Source organism: Macaca nemestrina, chromosome 10 (assembly GCF_043159975.1).
Source record: "Macaca nemestrina isolate mMacNem1 chromosome 10, mMacNem.hap1, whole genome shotgun sequence".
In the NCBI taxonomy this organism is placed as follows: Eukaryota; Metazoa; Chordata; class Mammalia; order Primates; family Cercopithecidae; genus Macaca; species Macaca nemestrina.
Window position 1 is genome coordinate 897244 of NC_092134.1, and position 12413 is coordinate 909656.

Below are 12413 nucleotides of genomic sequence, written 5' to 3' on the forward strand. Positions count from 1 at the left end.
GGAGGAGGCAGGGGCCTCGCTTTGCCATGTGCCTGGTGGGCTCAGGTGGATGTGAGGCCCTCGGCCTGGCAGAGGCATCCAGCCGCCCCTGTCCACACTCCGAGCCGCTCTCCTGCAAAATCATTTATTCACAGGTGGGCCGGTGTCAGCTGAGTGTGAAGTGCTGGGCACAAAGTTCGCCCGGCCGTCCCAGCAGGCCCTGGGCTGGGATAAACTCCAGCGGCACTGGCTCGGGCCCCTTCTTCTTCAGGTCCCGCTCAAAGATCTGCAAAGGACAAAGGACGGTGGCTCTCAGGCTTGGCTCAGCGCCCTGGGGCTCAGGCCCTCGCACCCCGGCCCCAGTCCCATACCTCATAGGCCGTGAGCTCCAGCAGCGGCGCGATGCTGACCTCGGGTACAGACAGGGCCTGGTTGATGACGCTGGCGGCTTTGGACACCTCAGGATGGTAGTGGCGCTGGAGGGCCTGGGGTAGCAGGGCTGTCAAGGGGCAGCTACCCCAGGCCCCCGCCCTATGCCCCCAGCCACCACCTCCCTGTGCTCCTAACCAGAGTGGGCGGGGTGGGGGCAGAGCCACGGAAGAAGGCCAAGCACCAAGCACCCACAAACCCTGGTGGCCAGTGGGGGACACGGCACGAGGCTATGCGGGAGGTGGCATGGGGAGCTGGGCTTTCTGAGGGGCCAAAGGATGGCTCGGGAGGCCCCAGGGCGTGGCAGCAGCACCCTCACCTGAAGCTCCCACAGGGAGCTCTCCAAGGCCCGGCTCTGGGCTGGGTCCTTCTCTCCGGGGTCGTAGGGGTCGGCGTCCAGCTCTAGGAATGAGATGCGGACCCTCATTTGCTGTCCACCTCTCCAGGGCACCAGGCACCCCTGCCACAGGTCCAGCCCAGCCTCCGAGAGCCCCGCGACTCACCAGGGCCGTGTGGGCGGTGCACGAGGACCCGGCAGGCGGGGTGCCGGCGCAGCAGGTTACAGATGAAAGGCAGGACCATGAGCAGGGCCTCGGGGGGAGCCGTCAGGGCCAGGCGGGCCAGGCGCTTGGCGAAGGCGGCCACCAGGTAGGCAGGGAGGTGGCTGGGCAGGGCAGTGGTTGTGAGACAGGGCCTGGACCGCTAGCCCCCATCACCCTCCCCTGGCCCCAGGCTGCAGAAGCACAGAGCAGGGCAGAGCCAGGTGCTCTGGTACTCACGAAGAAGACAGGAAGAGATCAGCCAGGTGGAAGAAACGGGCCCGGTACTTGACGTGAAAGACGGAAGGGTCCAGGAGGCCGTAGAGCTTCCGGTAGAAGTCGGGGTACTCCCTGTGGGCCGGCGGGGAAGGAGCAGTGGATGGAGCAGGGCCTGGGAACTGAGGCCTCCAAGGCCAGGGTCTCACTCGGCACCCCTTCCTCCCGCCCAGGGGCTCCAATGCCACGGCCTGTGAGAAGAGCGGGGACCCCGTGGGGCAGGGTGGGAAGGGCACAGGTAAGCAGGGCTGGACGGACGGGGAAGACCTACACCCCTGGAGACACTCACAGGTTGTGTTTGTGAATCAAGATGAACAGCCCGTTCAAGGCCAAGAGGCTGAGGGCCCCACCTGCAGACAGACAGACACACGCTGGAGCTGCAGTGACCTCGCTCCCACCCCACTCCCTGCCCACGCTGAGCCTAAGCTGTGGAGTGTGGCCCTGCCCCTGCTGTCCCCTCCCACAGCCCCCACGGACACAAAGCTGGAGACCACATGCAGGGCAGGGGAGTGGGGGGTGGAGGCTGCAGGGTTGGGGAAGAGGGGCTGCGGGGTGGGGGTTGGGGGGTTGGGGGTATGGGAGGCGCTGCTCCCGGCATGAGTGAGGCGGCCGCACTCACCGAGGGGGGTTGGGGTGTGGTGTGAACCAGGCGGCCGCACTCACCGAGGTCGCAGGCGCGGGTGAGGAAGTCGATCATGAGCGTGGGCTGGGCCAGCTGCGGCAGGATGGCGTCGTGCGTGATCAGCAGCACCTTCTTGTAGAGGCTGAGGGGCAGCTGGGCGAGGGCCGGCAGGTCAGGGTGAGGCCTCCACCCTTGGGGACACCCGGGTGCTGCCCCCGCCCTCACCAACCGGCCTGGCCCCTACCTTGTGCTTGAGGAAGCTGAGCCACATGGTCTGGAAAGCCTTCCTGTGTTCCTGCGACAGAGTCCAGGCTGTACTTCTGCCCTCCTGACCCCAGACCCAGAGCCCAAGCAGCTGCCAGGGCACACTGAAGCCCAGCCCTGAGCCAACGCAAGCCCGCTCTCCACTCTTCTGACCCCGCCCTCCCTCTAACTGTCACCATTCAAGTCAGGAGCACCTCGCCCTCAAGGCTGGGGTCTCAGAACAGCCAGGAAAGAAGCCTTGGCAAGACGAGGGCCAAGAGGGGGGCTGCGCCCAACACAGCCCGCGGGGCCCACGGATGGCACCAGAGCCTTCAGATTCCGAGAGGCGGTGGTGGCCTCTGACCCAAAGGAGGGCCCCGAGTTCAGAGGCCTTGTCACCTCCCACACTTCGAGTGACCCAGTGGCCATGCGAGCTGCCACCTGTACCCTGGGAGTTTCCTCGTGAGGAAGGCGGCAGCCTGCACGGGGTCTCGCACACACCCCACACGCACCCTGCAAGCCCAGGAGGGTGCCCGGCTCTCCGGAGGCCACTCACCTTCAGGTGAGCAACCTTCCAGGTGTCCCACAGCTCTGCAGGGAAAGTGAGAACAAAGGTCACCTGACCCGCGGGGGAGGCAGACCAAGGCCCAGCCCCGTCCGCCCCTGGCCCTCAGGGCCTCACCCGTGCGCTTCACATAGAAGCTGGAGACGGTGGGCTCCCGGCGGGGCAGGCTCACGGCAGACAGCAGCGTGAAGGTGTTGTTCCAGAAGGCCGGGGGCACCTGCGGAGCCGGACCTGAGTGCCTGGATGCCACCCCCCAGCCCCTGCCTCCCCGGGAGGCACCAGCATGATGCTGCTGACAGGCCCCGTCGCTCACCTCGGGGTGCTGGCCAGTGACCCGGGCCACGACCTCCACGGCCGCCTGCATGCTGTGGTAGCGAGTGTCGTCGTAGTCCAGGTACTCCCGGAACTGGGACAGGAGCAGGCTCTGGTCCTCCTCAGGAGAAAGCAGGCCTCCCACCACCAACTGGGGGCAAGGACCAGTGAGCAGCCCTGCCCGGCCCAGCACAGGCCAGCACGGCCCAGGCAGGCAGCCCCACCCCACCAAGGCCCCTACTCAGCCTCCTCCTGGTTGGGTGGGCCATGAGAGGCACCCCACACGCACAGGAGCCGCAGGAGGGTCCCAGCCAACAGCCAGGCTCAGCTCAGCAGGCCCCGCCCCGACTACAGGGCCACCCTGGGCTCTGGCCAGGCAGCCAGGCCCTCTGGGACCCCCCAGCCGGGCCCTCTGGGACTCCCCAGCCGGGCTCTCTGGGACCCCCCAGCCAGGCCCTCACCTTGAAGAGCTCTCGGGGAAACAGGTAGTTGCCTTCCCACTTGGGCTTCTCCAGGGGATGTGCTCCTTCCAGCTGCACGAACTTCATGAGCGCACTGAGGGCCAGCTCCTGGGAAGGGGCAGTGCAGGGTGGCTGTGATGTCCTCACCCCAGATGGGCCCAGAGCTCAGCCCAGTCAGGGAGCCCCTCACAACCAGGCCCAGAGCTGAGAAAAGGGCGTCCTGGCCTTCTCTTGTTCCACACGCCACCAGATGGCACTCCGGGCTTCCGTGTCCCACCCACAACATGGGCATGACAAGATCTTTTTTTTTTTTTCTTTTTTTTTGAGACGGAGTCTCGCTCTGTCACCCAGGCTGGAGTGCAGTGGCCGGATCTCAGCTCACTGCAAGCTCTGCCTCCCGGGTTTTTACACCATTCTCCTGCCTCAGCCTCCCGAGTAGCCGGGACTACAGGCGCCCACCACCTCGCCCGGCTAGTTTTTTTGTATTTTTTAGTAGAGACGGGGTTTCACCGTGTTAGCCAGGATGGTCTCGATCTCCTGACCTCGTGATCCGCCCGTCTCGGCCTCCCAAAGTGCTGGGATTACAGGCTTGAGCCACCGCGCCCGGCGACAAGATCTTGAGTTAAAGAAATCCAGTGCTCACGAGAGTCTGGCCAGGGAAAGGCACACAGCCCAGGTCTGCTTTATGGCCACCTGACTGCTCTCTCATCACCTGTATCACAGGAATGCCACCATAACCCTTGGGCACAGCTGTGAAAACAGGGGTGTGACGCCAGCATGCTGCCCAACTCAGATTCAGGCTCAGAAGCTCTCATCTCAGGGTGGCAAACTCAGTACTTTCAGGTCCCAGCAGATGACACCACAAAACAAAAGAGCCACGTGTGGGATGACAGGAGCAGGCACCTGTCTCAGAGCTGTCCCTGACTCTCCCTCCAGCCAATTACAGCCATGAACAAACTTAGACCCCAGTGTTGACAGAACTGATTATTTCTTTGTGAAAAGCAGGACGCTGGTTATTTTCATGTAGTATCTCCCAGCTTTTAGAAGTCTGCAACTCGACTATAACTAGAGACAGATGCGTCGGCAAAGACGTGGAGTATGGAACGCTCATACTCTGCCAGCGGGAGTGTAAGATGGCGCAGCTACTGTGGAAAACAGTCTTGCAGTTCCTCAGACGTTAGAAACAGAACTGCCGTGTGGCCCTGTAATTCCACTGATGAGGCACATTCAAGCAAAACAAACATGTTCACACAAAAGTTTGTACACGAACGTTCACAGTCCACTGTTCTTAACAGCCACAGGTGGAAACGACCCAAATACCCAGCAACGCACGCGCAGCTGACGGGTGCGTGCTGCACGACGGGACGCCGCTCAGCCGCAGGGAGGAACCAGCCTCTGAACACACCGACAAGTGGAAGGCACATACCACATGCTCCCCCTTGTGATAAGCGTCTAGAGAAAGCAAACCCACTGACCCAGAAACTAAATGAGTGGGTGTCTGGGGTTGGTGTGGAACGGGGTAGGATATGGCAGCGATGTTAACTGGTACAGGATTTCTTTTTGGGGCGATGAAGATGTTCTGGCATAGTGGTAACCACTGCACAACTGTGAACACAGTAACAAACGCTAACTTGTCAATTTAAATGGTAAACTGTGCATCACTTATTCCTCAATACAGATTTTAAAAAAGCTCGCAATGCATTCCCATGGCTGCAGACCACAGTGTGGGCTGAGCAAACACAGCTGTGGACTGGCACGAGGCTTGATGTGCGTGCTCTATGCAACAGAGATGCCCGTCGATGCCTCTGGAGGTGAACACGGGTTGTGCCTCTTCAATATCCAGTACAGGACTCGATAGCCATGTTTGTAAACGGGGCTGAACGCCCACAAGGTGACGCTCCCATGAGCCAAAGAAAGGAAGCAGCTTTCCCTGGACAATTGTGGGAGCCCCAGACCTCTGATTTGTGGATAGCCTGGGAGTGGCAGTGCAGGGGATGGACACGGATGAGTGCGGCCCAATGACCCACCTTGACCTGAAAGGAGGGGTGGCCCAGAGCTCTCCCAAGCGGTTGCCGCAGCTGTGATAGCGATGTCTCATCCATACTTTGTACTTCCGTGTGGCTCCCCGGGACCCTGCAGACAGGTTAAGGCGGTCAGTGATAGCGGTGTCTCGTCCACACCTTGTACTTCCGTGCGGCTCCCCGGCACCCTGCAGACAGGTTAGGGGGCTCAGCCCACATATGCCACTTTGGGCCCCGCCCAAAGTCTCAGGCCTGGCTCCACCCTCCCACTGTCTTCTACTCAGCCTCCACAGGTGGAAACAGGTCGCTATGGCCCCCAGACCTGTGCTGGGACCTGCAGGTTCCCTGAGCCCTGCAAACAGGAAGAGCAGCTCCTACCCCAGGACTGCCTCAGGCAAGCTGCCAGGGGCAGGATCCACATCTCCTCACTTTACTCCAAGACCCCACGTCCCCAGAATGGGGACATAAAGGAACTTCCGAGTTTAAGTGACCATGTCAAGATCAATCAACATAAAATTACAAAATGGGTGCAAAGCACACAGACAAAAAGTCGTACCTTGTCCAGCGTTCATCTAAACGCAGCTATATAGTATCCATGTCACCCCTGCATCCATCCTCCGCGGGGGCTTGGTGTGTCCTCCCACCAGCCTGCACGGTCTGTGACAGGTTTGGGGGCGCTCATCCCACGGTGACAAACCTCCCTCCGACCCACGGAAAGAGAAGAGCAGCCCCGGGGCCCTCCAGGGCTCACCTGTCATGACCATCTCCTCAGAAGGCAGCTGGCCCACAAACAGCTCTCCCCGCTCCAGCAAGGCCCCAAAAAGACGGCTGCACGTGCGGACTGCTTCCTGGATCTCCTCCTGGTCCTCAGACTGCAGGAGAGGCGGCGGCAGGGTGCCCAGCCGGGAACTGTCACCTTCGCCCCTGCCTCGGCCGCCCCCCACCCCTGCTCCCTTCCCCCTCGGGACGCCAGCCCCGTCACCCCCGACCCGTGATCCACACGCCTCCCTCCCTGACCCTCCAACGCCGTCTCTGAACCTCCTAGGGCCCTGCCGCCGCAGCCCCCCGTTCAAGTCCCGCTCCCGGGCCGCGACCCCGGCCCTAAGACGCCGCCGGGCCCACCTGCAGCACGGCCAGGATGTCGAACACGGCGTTGGCCTCACTCCGGCTCGCCAGTACCGCCTCCAGCCTGCGGCCCAGCGCCCGGCGAACGCCCGCGGCGCCCGGCTCCCGCTCCATGCCGCCGCCAACACGGCAAAACGCGGTACCCAGCCGCCGGCGCTCCCTTGACGTCACCACTGCGCGTAGAGTCTGACGTCATCTCTACGCGCCGCACCCAAACCCCGTCTTTCGCGCCGAGCCCGAGTCCCAGGCGTGCCGGCGACGTCATCGCCGCGCGCCGAGCCCGAGCCCCAGGCGTGCCGCTGGCCATGTCGCTATTCTACGTCGCGCGGTACCAGGGCCCCGAGGCGGCAGCTGCGGCGGGGCCGGAGGGCGCGGAGGCCGGGGCCCACGGCCGGGCCCGCGCGCTGCTCGAGCGGCTGCAGAGCCGGGCCCGCGAACGGCAGCAGCAGCGGGAGCCCGCGCCGACCGAGGCGGCTGCACCGACCGAGCCGGCGACCAGGAAGCGACGGCGGCCCCGGCGGGCGGCGGCGGGTGAACGGCGCGGAGTCGGGCAGCCGGAGGCGCGGCAGGGAAAGCGACGGAAGGCGGACGGCGAGGACGCGGGCGCAGGTGAGTCGTGGGGCGAGCGGGCTCCCTCCGGGGCGCCGGCGACTCGGTGCTGACGCGCTGCCGGGTGGGTGTCTGCCTCGCAGAAAGCAGCGAGGATGCGCCGGGGGAGCCCAGCTCAGGGAGCAGCGAGGATGCGCCAGGGGAGCCCAGCTCAGGGAGCAGCGAGGATGCGCCAGGGGAGCCCAGCTCAGGGAGCAGCGAGGATGCGCCGGGGGAGCGCAGCGCCAGCGCCGAGGCGGCCCCAGACGGACGGGCCCTGGAGGAGGCGGCCGGACCCCTGGTCCCCGGCCTGGTGCTGGGGGGGTTCGGGAGGAGGAAGGCGCCGAAGGTGAGCGGCGGCTGTCGGAAGGGTGGTCGGCGTGGGAGGGGAGGCTGCGCAGATTCTTAAGTGTGGCGGTCGCCCCGGAAGGCATCGTTGAGCGAATGCTCCCGGGTCACAGACGCGCCTCACTGCCAGGCCTGCAGTTTCATCCCCTAGGAGTCTGGATCCTGCATGTGCGGAGCTCCCGTTTTTTCTGCTAGGCTTGCCCCTGCCATCCCGTCGCGCCGCGCCAGTTCTCCTGCAGGATGTGCTTGCGTGAACGTGCGGGGGGGTCTCCTGCTGTGCGCTCACCGCCTCAGGAGCAAGTCAGAGGCCATTCCGCAAGCCCCTGGTCCTTGGTGTTTTTGCTTAGCACGGGTGGTTTTCGGTAGAGATCTCTGGTGAGACAGGTGAAGAAAAGGAAAAGTTTGGCAGAGTGCTTGGGCACCTTAGGTAGGGCGGGGTGGAGAAGGTTTTCTTTGAGCTGGGATGCGAAGACTTGAAGCCAGGTCAAAGTTGAGGGTTGGGGATGCCAGGCAGAGGCCTCGAGGCAGGGACGCCGGCGTGGCTGGGGCAGGTGAGCACCAGGTCACAGGGCCTCCTGGCTGCGGAAGGGTGGGTGCCACTGTGGGTTGATGGGAGACTACAGGTGAGTTTGCTCAGTGAGTGGTGTCTACTTTTGCTGTTGAACTTCTGTCAAGGCTGCATGAAAAGTGCATCCTGGGGCTGAGGAGGAGCTGGAGACTACAGAAGAGGTTTCCCCGGCCTCCCTCCCCCAGCCTCTGCCACCCCGGGCTGCTTCTGCGTGAGAGCCTGGAAGGTGCTCACCTGGCCTCTCTTTTTGATGGCAGGTCCAGCCTTTCCTGCCAAGGTGGCTGGCTGAGCCCAGCTGTGTCAGAAAGAACGTCAACGAAGATCTGGTTCCTATCGAGGACATCCCTGAGGTCCACCCTGACCTGCAGAAGCAGCTGCGGGCACATGGCATCTCGTCCTACTTTCCAGGTGCCCCAGCCCCGGGCAGGCAGCTGAGGGAACACCTCCCTGGGCACCCACACAAAAGGCTGTACGTGGCCATGGGTCAGGCGTCCCTGCCACATCGGTGCCAAGTGTGGTCTCAGCACCCTCAAGCTCATGGTTCTCCTGAGGCTGGTGTTCCTCTGGGCCCTGGTGCCATTCCTCGGGGGAGTGGTTCCCAGGCCTCCAGCAGAGCGGCCCAGCCCAGAGGTCACAGGCAGGGAAGCGGCAGGCCCAGGCGTAAACATGTGACTTCTCTCTCGCCTTTCTTCGTCCAGTCCAGGCAGCTGTGATTCCTGCCCTCCTGGAGAGCGCGGCCTGTGGGTTTCTGGTGGGGCAGAGGCGGCTACCGGCCTAGCGACCTCTGTGTTTCTGCCCCGACAGGCAGTGGGAAGACACTGGCCTTCGTCATCCCTGTGGTGCAGGTCTGTGTGAGGGTCCCCTTCCTCTATAGCGCGTGTGCAGAGGGCAGGTAACAGCCTTGCTGACACAGGAGCCCCTTCCTCCTCAGGCCCTGCTGTCCAGAGTGGTCTGCCACATCCGTGCCCTGGTCGTGCTGCCCACCAAGGAGCTGGCCCAGCAGGTACGCGGACCCTAGACCTGGAGTGTGGCACCGCCAGCCTCTGCTTCCTTGCTTAGTGCACGGCGGTCAGCCCCTGGGTGACCCAGACTAGATCTGGGGTCCTTTTTGCTGCAGTGGGGGAACACCAGCTATCTCCAGGCCGGTGACAGACTTCTCCTGCAGGTGACCAAAGTTTTCAACATCTACACAGATGCCACACCTCTGAGAGTCTCCCTGATTTGGACAGAAGTCTCTGGCCAAGGAGCAGGAGAGCCTCGTCCAGAAAACGTAGGTAGCGTCAGGGTGTGGGGTTTTCAAGGTGTCCTTGCTCAGCCTTGCCGGTGGCCTAAGGCACCACAGGAGCAGAGGAGGGGCCGCCAAGTTTAACCGCCTGGTTCCCGTGAAGAGGAGGAGCTCCCGTCTGCCCCTTTCCCACGCAGGGTGGAGTTGGGACTATGGGGTGAGGCAGCGTCTTGCTGTCCGGAAGCCCTTGAGAAAGCTTCCTTCTCTCGAGCCGCCCTTTGGTCTGTAGCGCTGACGGGTTCCGCTGCTTGGCTGACATCGTGGTAGCCACCCCCGGCCGCCTGGTGGACCACATCGACCAGACCCCAGGATTCAACCTCCAGCAGCTCCGCTTCCTGGTAAGTCCCCACCCCAGAGGCCTGGGCTTTGAGCTCAGGGCCGTGCCACCCAGTCCCGGGCTCCCTGCCTCCCGCAGGTCATCGACGAGGCTGACCGGATGATTGACAGCATGCATCAGTCCTGGCTGCCACGGGTGGTGGCGGCTGCCTTCCAGAGTGAGGACCCCACGGACCCCTGTGCCTTGCTCCAGCGAAGACAGGCCCAGGATGTGACAGCCGCCAGGTATCCAGCGGCACGCCCAGTTGCTGGCATCCCCTGAGCAGAGGCCTCTGCGTGTAGCTCTCCTTTCTTAGTGCCAAGAGACAAGGCTGGCTTGAGCTCTGGTGCACAGAACCGCATCGTTCTGTTCTGTGAGCTGGACTCACCTTGCCCCTGGCCCACGGTAGTCTCTACAGTGGGTGGTGTGAAGAATCCCGTTCCCTGGAGTCTCGAGGCAGTCGCTGACACAGTGCCAGCAACACCCCCTTCTCTTCCAGTACCTGCTGTCCGCAGATGCCCCTGCAGAAGCTGCTCTTCTCGGCTACTCTGACCCAGAACCCCGAAAAGCTGCAACAGCTGGGCCTCTATCAGCCCCGGCTTTTCTCCACAGGGCTGGCACGCAGGGGCCTGGAAGATACAGATGGGGACGGGGACTCGGGGAAGTATGCCTTCCCTGTTGGGCTCACGGTGAGTGGGATACTGGCTGGGCAGAGGGTTATGCCAGGAGCCTGGGGCCCGGGGCCCCTAACCAACCCCCACCTCCATCCCCACCCCCTGCTGTCCCTGTAGCACCACTACGTGCCCTGCAGCCTCAGCTCTAAGCCGCTGGTTGTCCTGCACCTGGTCCTGGAGATGGGCTTCTCGAAGGTTCTCTGCTTCACTAACTCCCGAGAGAACTCCCACAGGTGAGGCCCCAGCTGGGCGGGGATGGCAGAGGCAGCCTCTGGTCCTAGCATCACAGGGCTGCAGCCTTCTCTCTGCCTAGGCTCTTCTTGCTGGTGCAGGCCTTTGGGGGTGTGGACGTGGCTGAGTTCTCCTCGCGCTACGGCCCTGGCCAGAGGAGGAGGATCCTGAAGCAGTTTGAACAGGGGAAGATCCAGCTGTGAGTCCCTGGGCAGGGGCGGGCCTCTGTGGGGTGGGGGTGCCCACTCCAGGGTCAGCTTCGGGGCGGGCCTCTGTGGGGTGGGGGTGCCCACTCCAGGGTCAGCTTGGAGCCCTCTAAAGGGTGCTTCCTTCTGCAAGTCGGCTTCCTGTGCCCTGGATCCATGGCAGCCACTTCCCAGAAAGGCCTGAGCTGCCCCCCACAGGGCCGGTGCTGCCACAGCCCCTGCTCCTGGCACAGCAGGCCCACGATGCTGTGTGTCCCGGCAGGCTCATCAGCACGGATGCCACCGCCCGAGGCATCGATGTGCAGGGTGTGGAGCTGGTGGTGAACTATGACGCCCCCAGTACCTGAGAACCTATGTGCACCGGTGAGTGCGGCGCAGCCGCCACTGGGGGGTCTGGGGCTTTGTGAGCTCCTGGGCGTTGTATGTGGGACCGTCCTGCCTGGTGTGGGTGGGGTTGGTGTGGAGAGAAGCCGTCGTTCCGTCAGACCCCTGAAGGCTCAGGGGCCAGGCTGGAGATAGCCGCGTGTGATTCCAGGGCTGGGAGGACGGCCCGCGCTGGGAAAATGGGACAGGCCTTCACGCTGCTCCTGAAAGTGCAGGTGAGGCGCGAGGGTCTTGGGAGTTTCTGCTGCCTGAGGGTGACGAGGGGCTGGCCCAAGAACCCCCTTCCACCATGAGCTTCCCTCCAGGAGAGGAGGTTCCTCCAGATGCTGACCGAAGCTGGGGCGCCTGAGTTGCGGCGGCACGAGCTCTCCAGCAAGCTGCTGCAGCCCCTGGTTCCTCGGTACGAGGAGGCCCTGTCCCAGCTGGAGGAGTCCATCAAGGTGAGGGCCAGTGTCTGGCACGAAACCCTCTGAGGGTTTCTCCACGCGTGCACAAAAGAGGAAACGAGGAAAGAGGGTCATACAAGTTGTCCTCGAGCTTCTGGCCCAAGGACAAGGAGCCCCCGGGTGTCAATGGTGGAAATGCATGGCCCCAGGGAGGGTCAGCAGAGCCAGGGCCGGGCTTCTGCTGCGTGGGGCTTCCCGTCCTCAGCCTTCCGGGCAGAGCCCAGGGTCCCGCAGACAATGAGGGGAAGGAGTGTGTGGTGCTGAGCCGTCCTCTTTCCCCCACAGGAAGAGCACAAGCAGAGGGCGGCCTAGGCCGGGGCTCGGAGGGCCCGAGGGACTGCACCAGAGGACCAGAGGGACTGCGCGCTCACCACCCTGAGCCTCCTTCCAGAGCTGATCACTGATGCTCTGTGTGAGGAAAGGAGTTCCCCAGCAGACACAGCCTTCCTCCCCGAGCACGTGGTCTCTGCGCCAGGCAGCCTGGGCGTCAAAGCTCAAGCACACGCCCAGACTGGAGACTTTAGGGCCTGTCACTTTCATGGCCTGAAGGTCAGGATGGCCGCTGGCAATGAAGCCTCAGTAAAACTATGAAAAGTACTCCCAGACAGACACAGTGGCACCTGTCGTGATTTTTCTGAGAGTTGTCGGGATTAACCTTGAGTTAATGTTAAAAATGAGGCTCTCGGCCAGGCATGGTGGCTCGCGCCTGTAATTCCAGCACTTTGGGAGGCCAAGATGGGTGGATCACCTGAGGTCAGGAGTTCGAGACCAGCCTGACCAACATGGAGAAACCCC

At 63.2% G+C, this 12413-nt stretch overlaps 2 protein-coding genes across 2 annotated transcripts; one reads left to right on the plus strand and one right to left on the minus strand.

Moving 5' to 3' along the window:
* Positions 1-108: 108 nt before the first annotated feature.
* Positions 109-6849, minus strand: LOC105490549 (nucleolar complex associated 4 homolog). Its single transcript, XM_011756314.3, is given in 16 exon segments — positions 109-265; positions 351-464; positions 728-810; positions 912-1072; positions 1188-1298; positions 1513-1573; positions 1887-1998; positions 2090-2140; positions 2645-2679; positions 2771-2870; positions 2967-3116; positions 3427-3534; positions 5454-5482; positions 5485-5559; positions 6199-6319; positions 6570-6849. Coding segments are annotated over 16 exon segments (1548 nt in total). The 5' UTR covers positions 6687-6849; the 3' UTR covers positions 109-145.
* On the plus strand, positions 6831-12225 carry LOC105490550 (DEAD-box helicase 51). The gene is given in 18 exon segments (XM_071070755.1): positions 6831-7181; positions 7301-7509; positions 8334-8484; positions 8775-8830; positions 8832-8921; positions 9008-9079; positions 9242-9297; positions 9299-9346; positions 9591-9699; positions 9777-9922; positions 10177-10366; positions 10469-10584; positions 10665-10781; positions 11051-11118; positions 11121-11151; positions 11324-11387; positions 11478-11612; positions 11904-12225. Coding segments are annotated over 18 exon segments (1989 nt in total). The 5' UTR covers positions 6831-6877; the 3' UTR covers positions 11931-12225.
* The last annotated feature ends 188 nt before the right edge of the window (positions 12226-12413 follow it).